The following is a 16,900-nucleotide window of genomic DNA, read 5'->3' as shown; positions in this document are numbered from 1 at the left end:
CTGGATACTTTTAGAATGAAACGGGCCAGGGATGGGGACTGTACAGTTTCTTCGGACAAATTGTTCCATTCTCGAACAGTCCTGGGGAGGAAGGAGTTGAGTCGGTAGTTGGTGCGACAGGGGATATGTTGCAGCTGTAGGCTGTGACCCCTTCGGCATCTGTTGCTACTAGGTAGAGGCTTCAGTGTTTTGCAGCGCACGTGTGCCAGACCATTCAGGATTTTGTACAGCATGGCGAGTCTGCTGGTGCGGCGTCGGTCTTGAAGGGAAGGCCACTGAAGTTGTTCCAGCATATCAGAAACACTGGACGTGTTTCTGTGCCTGTTCAGGACAAAACGGGCTGCCCTGCGTTGGATCTTTTCAATTTTGCTAATGTCTCTGTTGGTGTGAGGATCCCAAACGGAGCTGGCGTACTCCACAACTGGTCGGACTAGTGCTTTGTACGCCAGCTCCTTTGTCTTGCTAGAACAAACCCTCAGGTTGCGCCGTAGGAATCCTAATGTTCGATTGGCTTTAGAGTAGGTGTTATCGATGTGCTTGCCCCAGGATAGATCTGCTTGTAATGTGACTCCAAGGTACTTGGCGGATGGAACTCGTTCAAGGGTGTGGTTATGGAGCTTATAACTGGTGTGGGCATTGGGCGGCTTTCTGGCACGTGTCAAGGGCAGTTGACTGCACTTGTCTGGGTGGAAGGCCATATCCCACTCGCTCTCCCAGTCTTCTAACTTACCGAGGTCCTCTTGCAGCTTTGAGGAGTCTTCAAGGCAAGTGATCAGCCGGTACACGGCAGTGTCATCAGCGAATAGACGAGAGGGGGAGGAGATCCTCTCCGGCAGGTCGTTGATGTAGGTGAGGAAAAGACACGGTCCCAGCACCGTACCTTGTGGGACGCCCGATCTCACATCCACGTAGCTCGACTGGGCACCATTGACCACCACAGCCTGCTTGCGATCACTGAGAAAATTCGCTATCCAGCTGTTGGTGCGCCCTCTGATCCCATAGTGGTCTAACTTGTGTACGAGGAGGCTGTGATTCACTCGATCGAACGCTTTTTGAAAGTCCATAATAATGACGTCAGTTGCAACACCGCTCTCCATAGCTGACGAGGCTTCCTCAACAAACTCGAGGAGCTGAGTCTCGCAGGAGTGGTGCTTGCGGAAACCGTGTTGTTGAGTGGACAAGATGTTGTTCGATTCAAGGTGATGCATGATGGCACTAACAAGGACATGCTCAAGGATTTTGGCAGGGACGCTGGTGAGGGAGATAGGATGGTAGTTGGATGCCTTGTAGTGTTCTCCCTTTTTAAACACTGGAGTCACCAATGCTTCCTTCCAATCCTTGGGTACCTGGCCTGTGTGTAGCGACGACTTATAAATGGTGGTGAGTATGGGGGAGAGTTCTGTGGCCAGCTCTTTCAGCACGCGTGGAGTGATGCCATCTGGGCCTGCTGCTTTGGTGGGGTTCAGTCTTGTCAGGAGCTTCTCAATGCCTTTGGTACTGATCGTGATGTTATCCATGGAGGGAAAGTCATTACGAGAGTCAGGCATTGGGCACCGGTCCTTGAATTCTGATGCTGTGTATGTGGCTCCTTCGCTGAACGCAGTGTAGAACTGTTTGTTCAGTAGTTCGGCTTTTTGTTTAGGGTCAACGACAAGCTTTCCATTTGACTTTAGGGCAGGTACGCCAGTGGTGGTGGAGCGCTGGTGCTTCACGTAGGTCCAGAATCTTTTCAGACTATGTCTGGAGCTCTCTTCTGAGCTGGTGGGAGAGAACAGGTGTTCGGTGTATCTCCAGTAGGAGCGCCGCATCTGTTTCCTGATCTCTCTGTTCAGATTCTTGACTTCCTTCCGCATGTCCAGGCTGCCACTTTTCCTCATCTTCCTGTAGAGTCTGTCACGCTTTCTAATGAGATGATGGATGCCTGAGGTCATCCAGGGAAGGGATTCTTTTCGTCTAGGTTTCTTAGTTGGGATATGTTTGGCCATGCTACCTTTCAATGCCAACTTGAACTTCTGCCACAGTTCTTCTGTTGACATGTGTTCCGAGTCTGTGAAGCTCTGCTGTAGTGTCTCCATGTCCTGCTTCATGGCTTCCCAGTTTGCGCGCCCATAGAGGAGGATGGGACGGTTAGCGTTCTGCAGTACTTCCGGCTTGGTCTTGTACTCGAAGTACACGATGCTGTGGTCGGAGATACCGGGGATGACTTCAACACGGGGGATGAGGGATGGAGAGTTTGTGAGGACTAAGTCTAGTGTGTTTTCCCCACGTGTAGGGTCCTGTACTATCTGGTCTAGACCTGTATCATATAGAAGGTCGACGAACTGTTGGTGAAGTGTCGTGTAAACGGGGTTTGGTTTCAGCGTCATGGCTTCCCAGTTCCATGATGGAAAGTTAAAGTCGCCGGCAATGATCAGTTGGGCGTTCTTCATTGCTGAGGCTCTGCGAAGTGCCATGTCGAGCTTCTCAAGGGCTGCTTTGTCAGAAGAGGAAGGGCGGTAGAACACGCAGAGGTAGAGTGGACGCTGGTTGCGTATAAGTAGCTTCAGCCACAGAATTTCGCCGCCAGGGTCAAGCTCGGGGACCTCTGTGCACTGCAGGTGATCCCTGACTGCGATGAGGACTCCGCCACCAATCTTTCCGGTGCGGTCTTTCCTGTAGACGTTGAAGCCATCAGGAAAGAACTCTGTGGTCTTGATGTCTGGGTAGAGCCAGGTCTCTGTTCCAAAGACAACGTCTGGTTTAGTGCTGTGCAACATATTTGCTATCTCTGCGGGTTTTCCAGAAGCTGACTGGAAGTTGACGTTCAGCATCCTCAATGGTCGATTGAGCTGTCTGCCATGCTGACTGTTGCGGGTGGGAGTAGAGGAGTGAAGAGGCTTGAATCCTGATTCGCTGTCTGGGAGGGAGGAGGAGCTAAGGTTTCTGCTATACTCCTGTTCAACTCCGTGTAGGTCAAAGAGAGTGCTGCTGTAGTTTGCATTGGCACAGATGACACATCGCCATGTTGTGTCAAGGGTGATGTTCAGGTAAGTGTCGGATCCAATGTGCTGGCAGGATGCGTGGAACCAGGTTCCACATGTCTCACATTCTACTCCTCTGTCAGACCAAGTAACTGGTAGGTCACAAATCCCACAACGGGCACTTGAAGAATCATTGCTAGACATACTAATGGCGAGAAGGGCAGTGAAAACAAAAGAAAACGTTCGTAAACTCATAAGGTAAGAATCGCTAGGGTGGGAGGGGGGCGCCATGCCAATGTCACATTGAAGTGAAATTTTTCCTCCTAACTAGCAAACGAAAATTATAAATGAGAACAAAAAAGAACTCTAAACCCTATTCACTACTTAGCTAGTGTAGATGGTGTCCTCCAGGAACCTCCACCGCTGAAGATTAGGTTGGATTGGAATCCCCGGGGCTGGAGGTCCTGAGAGGGCAGCCATCTTGGTTGACCTCTGACCCTGCTTTCATTCATACAAAATTTCCTTAAGTGATATTTGCATATACACATTATATATACATATAAAATCGTGGTTCTTGCCATGTATACTTGAAGTACCTTGATCAACAAAACCTACCTGATGACAACTTTGTCAGTTGATGACCAGTTTAAGGTAGAACATTGTGACAGGCACAGCAATCTACCATTATGACACCTCTTGTATACAGAGGTGTACATTTAGTTATTTCTCAACGACCAGTGTGGCCTTTGTGATAATTTTTGTACTTTGGTTGTCTGCAGAGAGAACAATCGGCATCCACGTTCCTTCTCCAGTATTGAGCCTTACGCCACACTGCCACCAGACAACGATCGCTACAGGGACTATAGTCAACACAACGACACTTGGGGAACGAGAAAGAAAGAGCCTTCATATCAAACAGGGTACGGAAACTACGACAATTACCCACGGAAGGATGAGGGCGGCTACCCAAGTGAACAGCGGCACAGACCAAACGGGTACAGCTCAAGGGACACAGGGGAAGGTGAGGAGTTCAGTAGTAACACTCTCAATCTTTGAAAAGAAAATAACTTCTAGTATGGTTTACAGCAGGGCAGCCAAACTTGATGACTCAATTTGATTGGGCCTGAGTGATGTGGCCCAGCAGTTTGTTTTAGTCTTTTATGGTGCATGGAAGAAAAGGTACTCTAAAGTAGTACGTGTTTATTTGAATTACAAATGTACCTGATAATTTAAGGTGTGACTTCCTCTGGTTTGATGGCAGTCAGGTTTGAGATACTGTTCAGAGTGAATGTTAATACCATTCATGATTCACGTCAATTCTGATGAAGACTTTTGAATGAAAATGTCAATTTGACAGATGATTTACCTGGATGTCATTGTTTATTGTTCACAGGTGGTGGTAAGACCCAGCCCCCTCCATATGACAGACATGTACATCGCGCTTCACAAGTGTTGTCTGCCTCGCGAGAATACCTGGCTCCTCAGGATCACAACCAATCTCCCAAGTCAGCTTTTGGTCAGCCGTCATCTTACGACAGGCGCACGTTACCCTCGCGTGAACGGTCAGGAGGCTACGACCCCTACAAGTTCACGCGCATGACCGCCCATTCCCTGTCACGTGGGAGCAAGACTAGCCTGACTGGAAGCAATACTCAAAGCACGAACTCCATACAACGTCCAACCCCCACATATCCTAAGATGCCGCTGTCCAACGGTCCCATGACAGACCCCCGTCGCGGACAGTACTCGCCGCTGTCTAAGACCAAGTCCGAGCCCCACATTTCTCACTCCCCACCTGTGGATTCAGCCATCGAGAGCAGCGACGTGGTGCAATCCTCCGTCTATCCAACCAAAACTATTCCTGTCATCGAGAGACTGGACACAGGAGAAGACAGCATGGTGTCCGACACTGGATCTAACCAATCAGAGAACAGGAGGGACAACGGCGCCGACTCTGCGCGTCTGCAGATGACGCCAGAAAGAGAAAGGGACGTGTATAACCGTTCCTACAGAGACGGGTTGAAGCCAGCGGTGTATTCCGCCATGGAATTCAGGAGGAGAACGCTGGACGACCTGAGGATTCCCAAGACTCAGCTGGACCATGTTCCGACATCAGACTCCGTGGTGATGTCCTCATCTGGTGACCAGAAGGTGGACCATGCCAGGTAATATGTCTAACCTCAATACATAGTAACAGCAATGTGCAACATTTTAGGAAAATTAAATGTGTTCTGCATCACTTAGTAGTACATGAGATAATGATAAAAATTTAGGTTTCCTCTGTGGCTTGTGTATTGTAAGAAAGCATCAATTTTGCAATGTTGCAAGTACAAGGCAAATTTATTTGACCCATGGTTCTCTAAAGATTTCTGTGCTTCCCTGTCCAGTGAACTAGAACCAGACGAGAACCACACGGTGATAGCAACAGCACGGGGCATGTTTGACTCCAATGGAGGGGTGCTGTCCAATGCTGAGACTGGAGTCAGCATTATAATTCCCAAGGGAGCAATTCCAGAGGGTACCAAACAGGAGATCTACTTCAAGGTGTGTCGAGACAACAATATCCTGCCGCCACTGGACAAGGACAAAGGTCAGGCCAAAGTCTTGAAATCATTTCTATATAGAGCTAGTACAATGTTTTGTTCTGCTTATGCGGCTGTTTTGGCCTCCAGTATAGTAGATCCATAACATAGCCCCGACTATCTCTGCCAAAATGTAGAAATGAAAACAAAACGTACAATTATGTGACAGACGTGCAGACACTGTCTCATTGGTCAAAATGCTAATTGCCATGCTATCATTGGTTGAATTGCTAAATTGTGATGGATAGTCAGGATTAGTCTATTGTATACCACAAAATGTTTGTACCAATGTATGTGCAGATATGGAACAGTGTTGTACATGTGTACTTGTTCATGCCCAACCAGGTGAAACCCTGCTGAGTCCACTAGTGATGTGTGGTCCCCACGGGCTGAAGTTCCTGCAGCCAGTGGAGCTGCGCCTGCCACACTGTGCTTCCATGACACCAGATGGCTGGTCCTTCGCTCTAAAGTCCAGCGATACGTCCACAGGTAAGTGTAGGCATATGTCAGTCATGTGGTAGTAAATCATAGTGTAAGAGTCTTGAAAATGTGCATGTATGTCAAGATATAAGAGGGCTTGTCTTAAAGATATTCAGTAATGTTGTAAGCTTCAAAACCTGTCTGTACCAACATGTTATGATTCTTGCTGTTGTTAGGTTTTCCAGGCCAGTGAATAGCAGAAAATGATCCCATGTTGTAAATTTCCATGCAAGATTGAACTTAGACGTAGAGAAGGATTTGTAGGCATTTTTTTATCTTGCTACCTACACATGTGCATACATATTATCCTTGTCCAATCAGTACTGAGCTACGTTGTAATGACTGTTGTTGCTGTTATTGTTGTTGTTTTTCCAGGCCAGCCCACCCAATGGCAGAACATGACCCTACCAGGGATGAACAACAACTCCCAGTGTCAGGTGGGAGCCAGCAGCGTCTCCGTATTGGTCGACCACTTCTCATGGTTCGCACTGATTGGCTGGCCCAGGTTCCACCGGTACGATCACACAGGGTCCATGGGAGGAGTCATCACAACAAACATCAACTGAGAATGATTGACAGCTTTGTCAGTGGGAGGTTTCACAACAACAGACACCTCGTTACGATTGACAGCTCTTTCTATGGGAGGATTCACAAGAACAGACAACAGATTATTATTGACAGCTCTGCCAGTGGGAGGAGTCACAAGACAGCTAAGAATGACTGACAGCTCTTTCTGTAGGTGGAGTCACAAGAACTGACAATGATTGACATGCCTGTGTGTGGACTGGACCAAATGTTCCTGCCTGTCCTTAAGCAGTGTATCCATATGGGAATACAAAAAGCATTGATGCACTTCCCCCAGATACGGAATTGATTTTATCTGTTTGGATGCAGTTTATTTTTAATTTTTTTACCCATTTTTAATTCAATATATGAAGATATCCCACGTTTAAGTTTTGAAGGGCTGATACTGTACATTAATGTGAGAAGTACCCAAAAACAATGTGGAAATTCTCAGCTTAAGATTCCTAAGACAAATAGGAAATGGCTGCCAACATATGCGATGAAGGCTGTGAACTGCTGACAACAAGGTCTGTTCTCAATTAATTACACACTGTTACAAAATTGACATTTTTGGAAGAGCACCTTTTTTGTTGAGATCTTGTTTTTATTCAAATCAAGGCAGATCCAATATTTTGCCATAGAAAATTTTTCCCCCAGAAGTGCCTTTTTACTTAAACATCTGAAACAGAAAAGGCAGCTAGCATAAGGGCCAACTTGACATGTGGGATATAAAATATAAACAGCAAAGTGCATAAAGAAGATGAGAAAATGGCAATGTTTATGACTGAAACAGCAAACTTGTGGATACACACTAAATACCCTCAGAAAATGTTGAAACATCCATTTGAGAGGTTGGGGAGGGGGGCATTTGTTAGCAAGTCGTGTAGCTTCTCTTGTTTTTAATTTTTACCCTTGTACATAGGAATAAGCCATTACCTTTTGTGCCAAAGAATTCAGAAGATTAAGATTTAACCGTAAGTATATGTGATTAACTAAATCCTTGTATACAACAAGTGGAATGAATGTGTGGGATGACTGTTAGGGTAGTTCAAGAACTTCTAGTAGACTGATATGTTCGAGGAAGGAAGAGGGAAAAGTGTACTTATGTCCAAATATATGAACAACGATGCAAAGACCTGTTGTATTACACATTTACAGGTTTGATTTTTCTTATATAGCAAAACCAGTACATGTTCCAGGGAGAGATATGCCAACTGTATTTCTTGTGCAGTTATTTTCCGTTTTCATACTGGTAATGTAAGGAAAGATTCTCAAAAGCAGAGGTCAGTTAAATGATGTTGAAAGGTTTTGTATGAAAATATTTAGTTAAGATACAGACTTGGCATCTACTAATGCTACTGCAGTCATATCAGTCGAAATGGGTGAAGTTTGACGGTTGGAAGCGGAAAAGTTTGGGTTTGTTTTGTACATCAAAGTATTTTTCTACTCATACTGTAACAACTACTATTAATGGCAATCGTAGTACTTCAGATTGTACTCTAAGCTATATTCATTCAGTTAGTGCATGATAAAATTCAGGTCTGATAACTGCTACTAGTGATAACTTGAAAATGTAATGCACGTATCTTCCAGCGTTCTTGCTGTGAATTCCCATATATTAAGCTATCATTTTTCTAATATAATTGCTTAGTATTAATTAAGACTTTTCCTAACTTGTGCAAGCTTCTCTATAATGTATACTCCTATTAACTGAGTTTCTTCAGTAATGGTCCTGTATGTGCCGATGGTACCATGGTAAAAACAGACCATGTTTGTTGTGGGTTAAGTGAGGCTCAGGCCAACATCAGGGCATCCCTTTGTTACACTGCATGGAATCCAATCTTTAAGGACGCCTTACAGTGTTCATAAAGGTATTACAGAAGGGTTGGCCTGGTGTAGGTGCATTACTGATGCGTTTTCTCTTTATGATACAAGCATGCCACAATGTATTTTGCATAAATCTGACTGACTTCAGCTGTTACAGTGTCTGTCTTCCCTACAATAGACAATGATTTCCTGGGATGATCAAAGAACCTCAGTGGGAATTCTCAAGAAGTTATTTTCATTTACGGTTAGAGGGTCTCTTTCCAACTTTTCTAAGAAGTATAGGTATTGGCTGTCTTTAGACTGAAAGAAAAGGGGTGCGTCACAACATACACGTTTTATCTTCCAGGATGGATATTCACTGTTGGAATATTTTGTCATCAAAAAGGAATAATTATTTGTAGGTGAGACAGGCATCTAGTATATATTTTGCTGAAGGAATTCTCTTCTTTTGTAACAAATAAATGAAATCATACTGCTGTATCTGTCTGTATTGTTTCCCATTTAGTCTGTTTTCCTCAAATATTAATCTACTTTTAGAATGGTCAGAAGAACACATTGCATGGCTCAAACAAGTTGCCATCATATTGCAGATTCTGGCATCCATTTTAAATCAGAAACTGGCAATGTTAGCACAACTCTCACTATGAGACATCAAAGAAAACTTGTCGAGTAGAGGAGTACAGCATGTTTATGATCTTTTGAGGCGTTGAAGATCAGTACATTCAGTGTTACATATTATGATGTATACCTATTTTAGCTTGAAGTTAGAAGAAAGGTAGTTGAGGTGGAAGGAACACCACGGACGTGAACCAACTAATGTCAGCTGAGAGAATGGGTATGTAGTAAGTGGCAGTATGCTGGTCAACTCCACACACAAACACATGCTACCAAAGACATGACCTACTAGCTACAAAGGTAATAAGACAAAGGCTCTAAATATTTTGTGTAGGCATGAGGTCTGAACTCTTGTTTATAAAAGCATTGAAATGTAGATGTGACACTAGTGCCTTCAAGTTCTGGGTTCCAAATTTTATTATAATTAATCAAGTATTCAATATTGGTCCATTTTCTCTTGCCCGAGTGCTTAAGGCTGGTATTATACACTCATATTTTACACCTCAATATTCACCCTTACCCTGCCATTGGCCTTGGTATCAACACTCGTGTTGTTTCAGTCTATCTTATTATTACCTTGTGTAAACTTTGCTGTAGATATACTTGACTTGTATGTGTATCCTTTGCTGTCATGAAAAGGGTAACTGCTTCAGTCTACTAGTCATACATGCAAGGTACAAGATAATTGGTTACAATGTCTTGCAACTAGCCCAGGACATGACTATGTACAAATGTAAGTAGCCCAGGATACTACCAAATCTGAACTTCAAATACATGAACATAGTCATGAGTTAATTCCTTTCCAGTCTTTGTGAATTGAAGACTTGATTTTGAGGTCTGTATCATGTGCAAATGAAAAATATGAGTAATGTAAGAGTCTGGCTTATAATTCAATGTATCTAAATCCATGCAACAAATTGAGCCAGAAAAGTGTTAAGTATGGCTAATTCACATAGTTATATATATATAATGTAGTACATAGTATTTCAGTGCTCTCAATTTCCATGGTACAATAACATGTTAAGTATGGCATCAACATTTACACAGATTCAATGTCATATGTACAGTAGACTATAACATGACAGGCAATGGCAATTACTGGTACACTAGTTAATAGACATGTGACAGCTAAAAGTACAAGTTGTGACAGCTACAGTGAATGCAATAAAGCTATAATGATACTTACTGTAGCACAGTATAGGTGCCAGCAGTAAATGAACTGGAATGATAAATTGCACTAGCAGGGGCTACTGTAACTGCTTTTAGATGCAAGAAGGCAATTCCTAAATGTTTCAGTCCCAGTAAACGACTAACTTACATATCTTTGCCCATGCATGTAGTCTGGACGTAGTATAAAGTTCTTAATTCATTTTCTGGAATGCTCAGAAGATGTGCTGTTTTGCTATGGTTTGAGGACATGCATGTTTGAATGTCACAGAACAGTTTCCCTGTAACTTAGTGTAAATGTCTCATGCAGTATCCAAACTTGCTGGCTCTTCAGCAGTCTTGGACACAGAGGCTATCCTATGAATAGCGCTAAATCTAGAAATGTCTGTCACTGCAGTTTCCCTGCAAAAAGTCTTCTGCTGTCTCTAAACAGCCTTGACCTTCAGCTGTCCTGGACACAGCAGCTGTAGCATCAGCTGTCCTATAAACAGTGCTAGATGGAGAAACATCTGCTGTCACAGCACAGTTTCCCTATAAATGTCTCCTGCTGCCTCTACACAGCCTTGGCCTTCAGCTGTCCTGGACACAGCAGCTGCAGCATCAGCTGTCCTACAAACAGTGCTAGATGGAGAAGCATCTGCTGTCCTACAGACGGTGGAGCTGGAAACCTCCACTGTCCTGTAGACAGAGCCCGACGAAGAGACGTGACTGCTGGAACTAGTGGAGCTCAGGCTGTACCTGTAGGTGGAGTGCCGCACTTCGACTTCTTGAAGGACACTTGCACTGTGCATGACTTCTGCTAGGTGGTGCTCATCAGACTGGATAACAGACTTTATATTTTCCACAACAATCTGCACAGCTGGGGGGAGATTTCCTACTGGCTGCTCTAAGAACTGAGCAACCAGGACTTTTGTATCTTTAAGCTCTTTAGAATCAACCAAAGATCTAGGTCTCCTTTTGTGGCTTCTATGACTGTGTTTCCTGAGCTTTGCATTTCCAGATAGATTCAGTGTTCTTGGTCTCTCTGCTTTACTTTTCCTGCCAACATTGCCCTGTAGATGACTGTCCTCCTGAATGCCAAGTGGTGAAACTTCTGTGAGTGGTTCATCTTGCCTTCTGTGTAGGGGCACCCTGGGATCACTGCTCACACTTTGAGTCTCTTGAGTGTTTAAGCCCTGACTGGTTCTACTGACATGGCGTGGCACGTTTGTGTCTGAGTTCTCTCTCCCTAAGCTGACTGCTCCCTGTGGACTTGGTGTTGCATCAGGCAGGTTGAAGTGAGGTACATGTCTGAGGTTCCTTGACGGTTCTTGTGTGTGTCTAACATTTGTGTCGGTCCCGTCCATCTGCTGTGTCTGTTCATGGAAGGCCTGGAGCACGCTCTCCAGACTCATGTCAACAGCACGCTGCAGCTCAGCCGACTCACACCCTGCCCCTTCCTGTGGACAGTAGAATTACATTCACACTTTCAACAAACTACAATGCCCTGGTCAAGCCATAGGGTTAATTGCGTCTCCAATAAAAAATGATGCTGAACTGGATGACCAACTGTTATGAAAACAAAGACTGAAGAAAAAAAAGTGACAGGGAATGACTACATTCTAACACTCAGAGAACAAATACACCTAGTTGAGTTTTTCTGTCAGATTTAAGTTTTCATAAAATGCCTGGGAACAAAGTCTGACAGATATATAAAAATTTAGATAAAGTTGATTCATTGAATGGTTTTGATGGTCCCTTAGATTATATTTCCCTTTGTCCCAAGTGTTAGGAGTCGAAAGTGGTTACCTGTCTATTTTTACCATTTTCTTCAGGTAAACTGAGTGGACTGCTATACAAGAACTCTGCATATACAAGAACTCTGCATATACAAGAACTCTGCATATACAAGAACTCTGCATATACAAGAACTCTGCATATACAAGAACTCTGCATATACAGGAACTCTGCATATACAGGAACTCTGCATATACAGGAACTCTGCATATACAGGAACTCTGCATATACAGGAACTCTGCATATACAGGAATTCTGCATATACCAGTACACTAACCTTAGTGTTTGGGGAAGTCTGTCCACTGGTGAAGTTAGAGGCCAGTTGCAGACTGTCCAGCATGTTGTTCAGAGTTCCAGAGTGAGAGACTGCCATCCTGGAGTGTGACACTGCCTGTGTTCCACAGGCTCCTTCTACATTGGGGCTCAACCTGCTTCCATCATCCTATCATACACAAGCAAGGAACAAAAACTTGCGACCATTGACATTGTATAGAACACAAACATTTGCCAGAATCAAGAAGGACTTCACATTTGGCATCAAATGGCCTAGTGGCTTGGCTAGCAGACACAGACATAAAATGGGATAGGGTAGACTTAACCTTCCAGTATCATACCCTAGACACAGTAGCTAACAAACCACTGCCCCTATGGCCGTAAAAAGGCTATGGGACTACCATTAGCTTTACCTTTATTTATTACATTGTGCATTTTAGATAACAAATGAAATTACTTCATGAACTTATCTATATAACGCTAGTTCACCTTTATCTGTGGGGTGACCTTTATCCGTTGTCTTTAAAAACAGCACATTTAGGAGTATTAAAGTCTGCTGACTGTGGTTTCAAATTTGCAATATTTTCAAAATGTTCCGATTTGAAACCACCGTCTGTCGACTTCATATCTTCATATACTTTTTTTCTTACAAACAATGGATATAGGTTACCCTCGAATAAAGGTGAACCAGAGTTACATTAAAATGTATTGCACAAATGTGATGCAAACCTACCACAGAACACTGAACCTCAGTTGTCCACCCTGTACCGACCTCTGTAACCCTGGCAAGGGGGTCCACAGCGGAGTATGGAGGTGGGTCCTCACTGGGAAAACAAGTATAGGTTATATGTCAAAGGCCATGCATTTAGCAATGTATAGCCTGACTAGTGGCTGTCAAAGTTCACTTTTAAAATGTCTTAATGTGCTGTTGTCTTAATGTGCTGAAAACAATACTCTTCCATCACCTAAATGTAAAATTGAGGCCAACCTTACCTACTGAATTTAATGTGCTTAGCTCCTAATATTAAAAAAAAATGTCTACTAACACTTTTTTTAGAGAGAATGATTTAAAACAATTTTAGAATTATTAATTTATAGAAGGTAATAATTGACTAGATAAATACATTTGTTATGAGCAGTCTGATGTAAAAATGTACATGTAAGCAACAAACTTTATTGTAACTTTTAAGCAATTCAGGATATGGTTGCTTGCAAGTCTGTTGCTTCCTTCTCGTAAATGTTGAATCAAATCAACCATTACTACTACTAGAGATGAATCCTGCAAGTTGAAGACAAAACTGACCTGATAGTTCCATGTTGTGAGATGTAGCAGCCAGGAGGGGAGTAAGGAGGAGGAGGGACGGGCTGTACCATGTTTACGGGGAACATCTCGTCTTCCATTGGTGTGCGCAACGAGTCGGAGGGGAGGACTGGGGAGGCCAGGCTGTGTCCATACAGCATCTGTCAATCACAGCAAGGATTTTGCAAGGTTTAAGCACAAATCATAGAATCATTTTCATAAAGTCAAATTGTAAGAACACTTTTGATGACGGTACAAGTACATTGTATACACACAATTATGTTGGATACTCCATCACATCCCACTAGTTGGCTATTTGTCAAAGTCGACATGATAAAAGATGATACATGTGGGTGGCGTAATGGTAAGGTTTATTTCAGAACCTAAAGGTCCTGGATTTGAATCTGGTGACATGCCCAAATAATTGTACCCTTAGAACACTTAACACAAATTTCCTCACTCCACTCAGGTAAAAATGAGTACCCAAGGAGGTTAATTTTTTTATCCTCCTTGGAGTACCTTTAAGTTTACAAAAGGGATGTCAATTAGATGTTTAAATCACATGGTCCCATGTCTGAGGAGAGCACACTTCAAGAACAAAAAAAGAAACCAGCACACTTATCAAAATGGATCAAATAAGATATGGACATGCAGCTTGTACTCTTCAATACAAACCTGGTGTGTTACACCACGAGGCAGTTTAACGGGTATGCAATTCAAACAAAGAAGAATGTTAGTGATTGAACTGAACACAACAAACAGGATTGCTTTGGGAATAATCCACTCACACTCTGGTGGGGCCCTCTCTTGATGAAGTGCATACAGCCCACAGCTACGGACAGGGCGCTGATCAGACACGACAGAACGCTAGTCCCACAGACAGCGTACATCAGCTCCTGCAGCATGGTCTGGATACCGGAACAGTCGGCAATGCCCCCTAGCAGGCACTGACATGTCTGCAAACACACACACAAATACCATGATGATTCCAGTGTGTTTTTTTTAATCAAGAGTGGCTGATTTTGAATTAGTCAAGAAGCAGTGGTTAGTTATACATGTACTAAGTATCATGTTTGTTCCGCCTAAACATGTCCATTTCAAGTTTTTAAACACTTCGACTTTTGTAGTCATGACTCAGACTCAGAGCAATAACCTACATGTAGATATGATATTTGGCATCTGGGTAGGTGTAGGCTGGATGCAAAGGTCAATGTTGTTTTTGGTACTGCTGCAGAACTTTTGGTGCATGTATCTTTGATACTGCATGGATATGTTGTCCTCTTGATTTTTCAGTGGCAGATACAAGTGTAAGGGAGAAGTGGTGAAAGTTTGGGACCCCCTATCAACTTCCTATAAAATTGCAGGGGCAGTTTTGTTGAAAGTTAAGGAGGATAGCCAACCAAACAGATGACAAATTTCCAAGATATTTGGCAAGCACATGTATAGTGTAAGAATAAAAAGTGGTTATTCAAACACACGCTGGCTTCTTAGTTACCACTGGTATCCTTCCTGCCCAGCAATAGCAGGACTTTTCTTTCTATCAGGAAACAAAGACAGCTCAAATCAAGGCTGTTCGAATATAGGAGCCCAGTACTCTCTTTGAAGGACCTCATTTTTGTCTGTACTATCAGAAGGTAAACTACAGAGCACATGTGCTGTAGAGATGACCCACAAGGCTCCTCTATTCATCTTGGTAGGCTCAGTAATTGTGGTTATACTTGTACAGGATGATGTAGATAATGATTATTGCTAAACCGATACATGGATTGGGTGGATGTGCACTGACCTTGCCCATGTCCTGAGGTACACAGGAGTTGAGAGATGACAGCAGTGTGGTACTCTCCCCAGACAGGACAGCAGCCACCAGGTGTAACAGTGTACACACAGCAGACAGGAATGTGAAGAAACTCACCTATACAGGGGCAAGAGAAATAATTCATGGGTCTTGTATCTTCATATTAACTTGTAATCATGGTTTGAAATGCTCTTCCTTGAATGGGGAACTTTCATCTGTAACTTGCCAGTAATTTTGCTATTCATTGAGATTGGCATTCATGATGGATTAATGGATGGATGGATGGATGGACATTCAAATAAACGAATATCCTGATAGCAATTCTATTTGTTCCTTTGCTTTAATCCTAGCTTAATTCAGCCTAGTTGTCTCCACTAGACATGCTGACAAAACAGTAGGAATAGTAGTAGATGCCATGGCATGTATACACATAAAAACCATACAACAGTGTTTAAAATTCCTCTTTCTGTTTACATTAAAGGGTCAGGACTCAGAAGTGCAAAAGATTTCTGTCCTTTCCCGAGGTACTTACAGCCAGAGACGTCTGCTGCTTCCAGGCTATCATCCCAACACCACCGGACAACATTGCCTGTAGAACAAGAAATTGTCATTTGATGTTGTTATTAGGACTTATTATTAATCCACATATCTGTACTAATTCATGGCTTAAATACTTTTAATATCAAATTGATATTGAAGCCCAATCGTAAGTGTTCAACAGAAAGACAGACATCCTAAGACAGACCAACTGTAAGAAAGGTTGCTCATGAAAATCTCCTTCCCCGATTGGGAATTTCATGTTAAGTGCCTTTCCCAAGGGCACAGCATTAGGATCTGGACCTACATTTAGTACCAATACATGTAAATTCTGGACTCTGTAGCATCATAGTATATCATACCCTTTAGCATAATACCATACAATGCCACAATGCCATCCATCTTGATACCCAACAAAATTTTCATGATGTTGACAACTACATCTATGCTAGAAAAAAAGAGCTTTTAAGCATTAATGCCAAAAGTTTGCACAAATCTGTAATCATATGACGTAATTCAAACCATCCTTTCTGGTCCAACTCTTTTCTCATCCATATTTAATTTTCTCATTAAGGATGAATAAATCAAGGTAATCCTGTTGATATGGTAATCCTACAATAAAATACCTGCAAAGTCTTACTCTTATTATGCATTTACACAATAGTTGCATAGACTACATGCTGCTGTCTGGAGCAATTACATGTAGTTAGCCTCCATCGCAGACAATTTTCAACATTGGCTGAGGTTCCCTATACCAGAAATGGAAGTTTTGCCAGGACGATACCCCCCCCCCCCCCAAATGTTGTGAAGGAGGCTCGGTAACATTATTGTTGCAATTTTCTGTCCATCTTTTGTTCTCTAGCATAAATCTATTAGCCTGGTATCCAGCCGTAATATAGCTCCTGAGGTTCTTATGACTTAATTAATAGAACTAGATATCAAAAACCATCACATGATCTGATACACCTGACAGTGCAGGATAGTGATTGAGTGCCAGATTTCTGAATGATGGATAGAAGTGACC

At 43.0% G+C, this 16,900-nt stretch overlaps 2 protein-coding genes across 6 annotated transcripts in view; one reads left to right on the top strand and one right to left on the bottom strand.

The window, feature by feature from the left end:
- Positions 1-8,893, top strand: part of LOC118412273 (tight junction protein ZO-1-like) — a 36,329-nt gene extending 27,436 nt beyond the window's left edge. For all 5 annotated transcript variants that reach the window (XM_035815023.1, XM_035815022.1, XM_035815026.1 and 2 more), the window contains 5 exons: positions 3,740-3,981; positions 4,354-5,125; positions 5,348-5,550; positions 5,888-6,031; positions 6,398-8,893. In XM_035815023.1, coding sequence (XP_035670916.1) covers positions 3,740-3,981; positions 4,354-5,125; positions 5,348-5,550; positions 5,888-6,031; positions 6,398-6,588 — 1,552 coding nt within the window. In that variant the 3' untranslated portion in view covers positions 6,589-8,893. The remainder of the gene's footprint in view (positions 1-3,739; positions 3,982-4,353; positions 5,126-5,347; positions 5,551-5,887; positions 6,032-6,397) is intronic.
- A 528-nt stretch (positions 8,894-9,421) lies between these two features.
- Positions 9,422-16,900, bottom strand: part of LOC118412288 (protein FAM189A1-like) — an 8,798-nt gene continuing 1,319 nt past the window's right edge. The window contains exons 2-8 of the mRNA XM_035815063.1: positions 15,872-15,928; positions 15,331-15,456; positions 14,333-14,500; positions 13,548-13,705; positions 12,978-13,068; positions 12,249-12,413; positions 9,422-11,634 (exon numbers count right to left, since the gene is read on the bottom strand). Coding sequence (XP_035670956.1) covers positions 10,711-11,634; positions 12,249-12,413; positions 12,978-13,068; positions 13,548-13,705; positions 14,333-14,500; positions 15,331-15,456; positions 15,872-15,928 — 1,689 coding nt within the window. The 3' untranslated portion in view covers positions 9,422-10,710. The remainder of the gene's footprint in view (positions 11,635-12,248; positions 12,414-12,977; positions 13,069-13,547; positions 13,706-14,332; positions 14,501-15,330; positions 15,457-15,871; positions 15,929-16,900) is intronic.

The sequence above is a fragment of the Branchiostoma floridae genome, chromosome 3 (genome assembly GCF_000003815.2).
Source record: "Branchiostoma floridae strain S238N-H82 chromosome 3, Bfl_VNyyK, whole genome shotgun sequence".
Classification (NCBI taxonomy): Eukaryota; Metazoa; Chordata; class Leptocardii; order Amphioxiformes; family Branchiostomatidae; genus Branchiostoma; species Branchiostoma floridae.
This window is presented reverse-complemented; position numbering and strand designations above follow the sequence as displayed.